The sequence below is a fragment of the Gavialis gangeticus genome, unplaced genomic scaffold (genome assembly GCF_001723915.1).
Source record: "Gavialis gangeticus isolate Ggan-Ray unplaced genomic scaffold, GavGan_comp1, whole genome shotgun sequence".
Lineage (NCBI taxonomy): Eukaryota > Metazoa > Chordata > Crocodylia > Gavialidae > Gavialis > Gavialis gangeticus.
The window spans coordinates 17,296,624-17,301,471 of NW_017729030.1; the positions used below are offsets into that span (position 1 = coordinate 17,296,624).

A 4,848-nucleotide genomic window follows, 5' to 3' on the forward strand; every position below is an offset into this window, starting at 1 on the left:
ATAAAAAAGATTTCCTCCCATCAAATTCCCTTCCTCAGTCAGGGGAAGTATATATAATACAAATATAATACCTAGTCTTCATTTAGTACTTCCCACCAGAAGAACTGAAAATAATTTACCATGCAAATCATTATCCCCATTTTACAGATGGGCTATAGGGAGAGAAGTCATGCAGCAAGATCACTGAAAGAACCAGGAATAGAACCCAGTTCTTCCATAATCCCACTTGGTTCTCTGTCCATTTGGCAATGCTGCCCCTTCTACAATACATCAAACAGTGATGCAAGCAGGTGTTAGACAGCCATATTAATTGAATGCTGTGGTACCCTGGACTGCCCAGTATCTGAATACAATTAGAGATTATCTCTTTGTCTTTGTGTACCTTTCACAATAAATTATACCTAAGTAGGTTGTGTATTCCCTTACCATAGAGGTAATATTGTCTCTGTATGTAGGGTAAAACCGACATATTAAAAATATGGTACCATTTTTGTTTAGAAATTAGAGCTAGTTCAATAAGTGGCAAATTACCATTTGATTAATCACAACTTACAACTGGTCATCACCATATTTACTCAAATACCATGCACATTTTTTTCCTAAAACTTTTTTCCTCTTTCCCTAACATTTTCCCCAAATTAGGGTGTGTTCTTAAGGGTAGATACTGATTTCTGGTGCCAATTTGGCAGTGGCTGTGAGAGGTTTAAAACTGCAGCTTTAGTAATGATCAGGATCCATTCATGTGGTCAGGATTCCCTATGGTCACAGAACAGTCTTTCAGGGCCCTGGCAGGGGGCTGGGGTAGTGTGGGAAATAAGGCACATGGTTGACTGCCCAGAGGTCTCAAGTTAAAGGCCATAGGAGAAGTGCTCACACTGCAGCCTGTTGGATTCCCATGAATCTACAAATTCTGCTAAATATCTTGTCACCAGAACTTAAAAAAGGAAGGAAGACCCCTGGACAGATCTTAACGCAGGTGCTAAAAATCAGTCATCCTGCCATGCTAGACATGTGTGGCATAACATTTGTCTGATCCCAGTTGTGTCACTGCGGGTGCATGGAGAGCTGGGCATTGGGAACTAGTCCCTGGTGCCTCCCTTTCTTTGGTTCTCTTTTGACTTTACAGTGCAGAGCAAGTTGAAAACTACATTGTGCAGCCCTCCATCAAGCTGTACCATGGTGCCTTAGGTGCCAGAATGTGGAAAGCTCATTAGCCCTGTAGGGCTGCCCTGCGTGGCTTTCGTCTTTCTGGTGCAGGGAGTGTAGGTGCAGCCTGATGCATGGCTGCACTGTGTGGGAAGCCCATCAACATCTAAAGCGGCTATGCAACCCATTGCCAAATGTGCCAAATGTTCAATTAAACCATGATGCAAACCAATCACAAAGATGTTCCACATTTAATTTGGGTGAGCTTTGTGTCTGGTTTACCATTTTATTGCACCATAAATTGACAGTATGTGTGGCATGTTACAATTTATTGTACAATTAACATGCTAATTGTACACTAAATAGAACATCTGCCAGGCCCTCAGAGTAATTAAAATAAATTCTTATTTATGGAACCATAAAACAACACGGTCTGGTTCTAGTGTCTAAGCTATATTCTGAGTTTGCTTAATATATTGTGTATTCCTAAATTAACTGTACATTATCTATTACATCTGGAATATATTTTCAGTTCCTCTGCCAGTCTGCTCTGGAATGTCGACATATACTATTAACTGATTGTTGAGTTAAGCATTTCAGTGGTGGATGAAGTTATTCCCACAGTCTGTGTAAACCATGATGGGATTTTTTTGATGGGAAAAGCATGAGTTACTTTTACTGAAAGCTTATGTTCTGTTTTCTATGGACACAGAATGGACTCTCTCCACTTCACATGGCTGCCCAGGGTGATCACGTGGAATGTGTCAAACACCTACTGCAGCACAAAGCTCCTGTTGATGATGTTACACTTGATTATCTTACTGCTCTACATGTTGCTGCACACTGTGGCCATTACCGTGTCACCAAACTACTCCTGGACAAGAGAGCAAATCCCAATGCTCGTGCTCTGGTAAACCCATCCCTTACATCTAATGCAATATGCCTGCAAATGGGAGATCTGCCTCAAAAAGGCCAACTGAAGGCCCCATCCAGCAGATTCTATTGAACCATATTGAGTGTAGTGCTTACTGCTCTGAGCAGTCCTATTTAAATGGACTGTAAGGGCCAATGCTTTAAGTCCTGGTTAAAACTTAATGTAGGGCTTTTTCTTCAGTGGGACTACTCCAAGGTAGCAAGCATGGTGTTCAGTAAGAATTGTCTGCACGATTAGGTCTGGAAACTGCACAGTTCTCAGAATCACAGTATCAGTGATTCCATGTATTTGATAATATGGCCTTTTGTTCTATGCCATATAGTTGTGCAGTTCACATTTTTAATCATTTTAACTGAATGAAAGTGCTAGTTAGCAGGAAGATAATTGTTCTGCACATGGTAGGACTTTTTAATAAAATTAATTAGCAAATATTTTTGATAAAGGGCAGAATATTAGGGGGGTTACATTTAACACATGTATTTTTTAGCAAATATTGCTATTTAAAATGTCCATTGTTTTGGCTTTTTATTTTACTGGTGTGAAAATGAAAATATCATATATATAATTTCATTTGCTCAATGACTTGCCCATTATGTCCTAAACTGCCATTAAAATGTCCCATTTGGCTTTATAAATGTGTAAAGGCTTCAAAAGTTGTTAATCCTGTACTCGTACCATACACAAAACTCCCATTGACTCCAGTAAGTGTTTTGCTGTTGTACTGCTGATTATGTATAGGATGGAATTTTAAATAATGAACAAATTACGCTTGATTCAGTTATTGGAGAGTGGCAAGCACTGCAGAGTTTGAGCACCTAGGAATTACAAAGTAATTAAAGTGCTCAGCGTGGACTCTACCTTTGCCTGTTGCACTCGGTGCCTTGCATGTATTGTATGTCTCCTCCCCCCAGCCTTTTGCACCCTGTGTTTTAGCCTGGAGTCCCCTTCCTTTCCTTTCCCTGCCCATCCCGAGTCCCATGTATGCCCACTTCACTGTTCCTGCCCTAATCTCCATGTGCCTTCTTGCATTTCATACCCTTTCTGTACCCCAAATCTCCTGTTCTTTGCCACAGCTCCTCTTCTAGGTCTTCCTACCCTACAACTTCCTCTGATGCCTTATCTGTCTTCTTCAATGCTCATTTCCTTCTCAGCTGCACATTTTTGTTACCAGTCTTTAGTACATTTTTCCTAAGGCTCTGCACATATCCTCTATATACTTGCTTCAGTCTCCCATCTTTCTTTTAGGCCTACCTGGGCATTCCTGGTTTTTCATGCCTTTTCTTTATTCCTTTTTGACTCAGATTCTGCTCACACTCCAGGCTCCATCAGCTAACTTTCCTCCTTCAGATGCATCTTCTCGTTCCTCCTCAATTCGGTTTCATCCATTCATTTCTTGTCCCCAGATCTATGGTTCCTAGTTCTCTTACCATCTCTACTTCCTGTCCAGCTGTTTCCCATCTGTGCCATTCATCTCTGCTTTATTTATAGTTAAAATGATGTTCTCTACACACTAAAAAAGGTCATTTGTATATACCACCTGTATGTTGAGCCCAGAAATACTTCTGCAAAGTATGCCCCATGTATTTGTTCCCCCTCTGCATGCACTAAATCCTCGAAATGAAGCAATGTAGGTACCTTAAAGTGGCATGCTAATAAGTCTGTCCAAGACAGAGCGTCTAAGAGTGGGTCTGGGCACAAACTCAAGGCCAGTCCAAAGTAGCAGAATTGTCTCATTTATAGGATTTGGCATGCATATGATAGAAGTGAGTAAGGGTACTCTTGGGTTCAGCAGAAAAGTTTGAGCACCTCACCTCCAGAGGGCCAACAAAAGAAACAAAATAAAATGAACTGGGAAGGTCTGACATTTCTGAAACACTGCAGCTTTCTATAAAATGGACCCAAGGATGTGACACAGTGGGTGAAATTTCCACAGGCACTGGTTTCTTTTTGGAGAAGTAGAAGAGTAACAATAAGGGTTCTAATGTGTAAATTAGCTTCAGTCTTAGCAATGGAGTGACTACCCTTGCTCCATAGCATTCAGCATGATAAACGTTATAATTCATTAGAAATAGTTCATTAGAAAGCTTCTCTATCCTTCTTCAAAGAGAAGAGAACAGAATCAAATGACCAGAGAGCAATAAGCAAGTGAGTCAGGGGTTTTTAGCATATGGAGTTGCTTGTTTATAAGGACAATGTTAAGGAAAGCAGATATAACCATAGGGATGCTGGAGGCAAGACATCTCTGTACATTTGACTTTGGGAGCATCTGAAATGTTATCTAATAGTTCAAAGTTTGCAGATAAGCAAAGAGGAAAACTCCAGGACAGCAGATAAATCCCTGCTAGAAGTATTGACAAACTTTTGATGAGATGAATCTACAATTTGCTCTTTAAGGCTAAAACATGAAACTATCTGGATTAGTTAGTTAATGATTATTATTTTTAAAATATTTTCATAAAGGGAAAATCATGACATTCATTTTCAGACAGATGTTCTTGAAGCAATTAGTTAATGTTTGTTAAATTCTCTGAGGATATAAACATATGTTCCTAGGTTTTGTGATGATTATGCATTTAAAGCATGTTAATGTCAACCTATAGGTAACGTTTGTGTTAATAGATGCTAATGGAGTATAACAGCTGCTCTCTCTTTTTCTTTATGAGCTAAGATTTCACTGGCATTAACTAGCTTTACTTCTTGTTCAGTGTCAGCAATTCTTATCTCTATCACTAAAAACAATTGTGACAGTCTAACATTGTCTTAAAAAT

At 39.6% G+C, this 4,848-nt stretch overlaps 1 protein-coding gene across 15 annotated transcripts in view; it reads left to right on the plus strand.

The window, feature by feature from the left end:
* Window positions 1-4,848, plus strand: part of ANK2 (ankyrin 2) — a 779,379-nt gene that overhangs the window by 539,746 nt on the left and 234,785 nt on the right. For all 15 annotated transcript variants that reach the window (XM_019521994.1, XM_019522000.1, XM_019521987.1 and 12 more), the window contains one exon: window positions 1,859-2,056. In XM_019521994.1, the coding sequence (XP_019377539.1) occupies window positions 1,859-2,056 (198 nt within the window). The remainder of the gene's footprint in view (window positions 1-1,858; window positions 2,057-4,848) is intronic.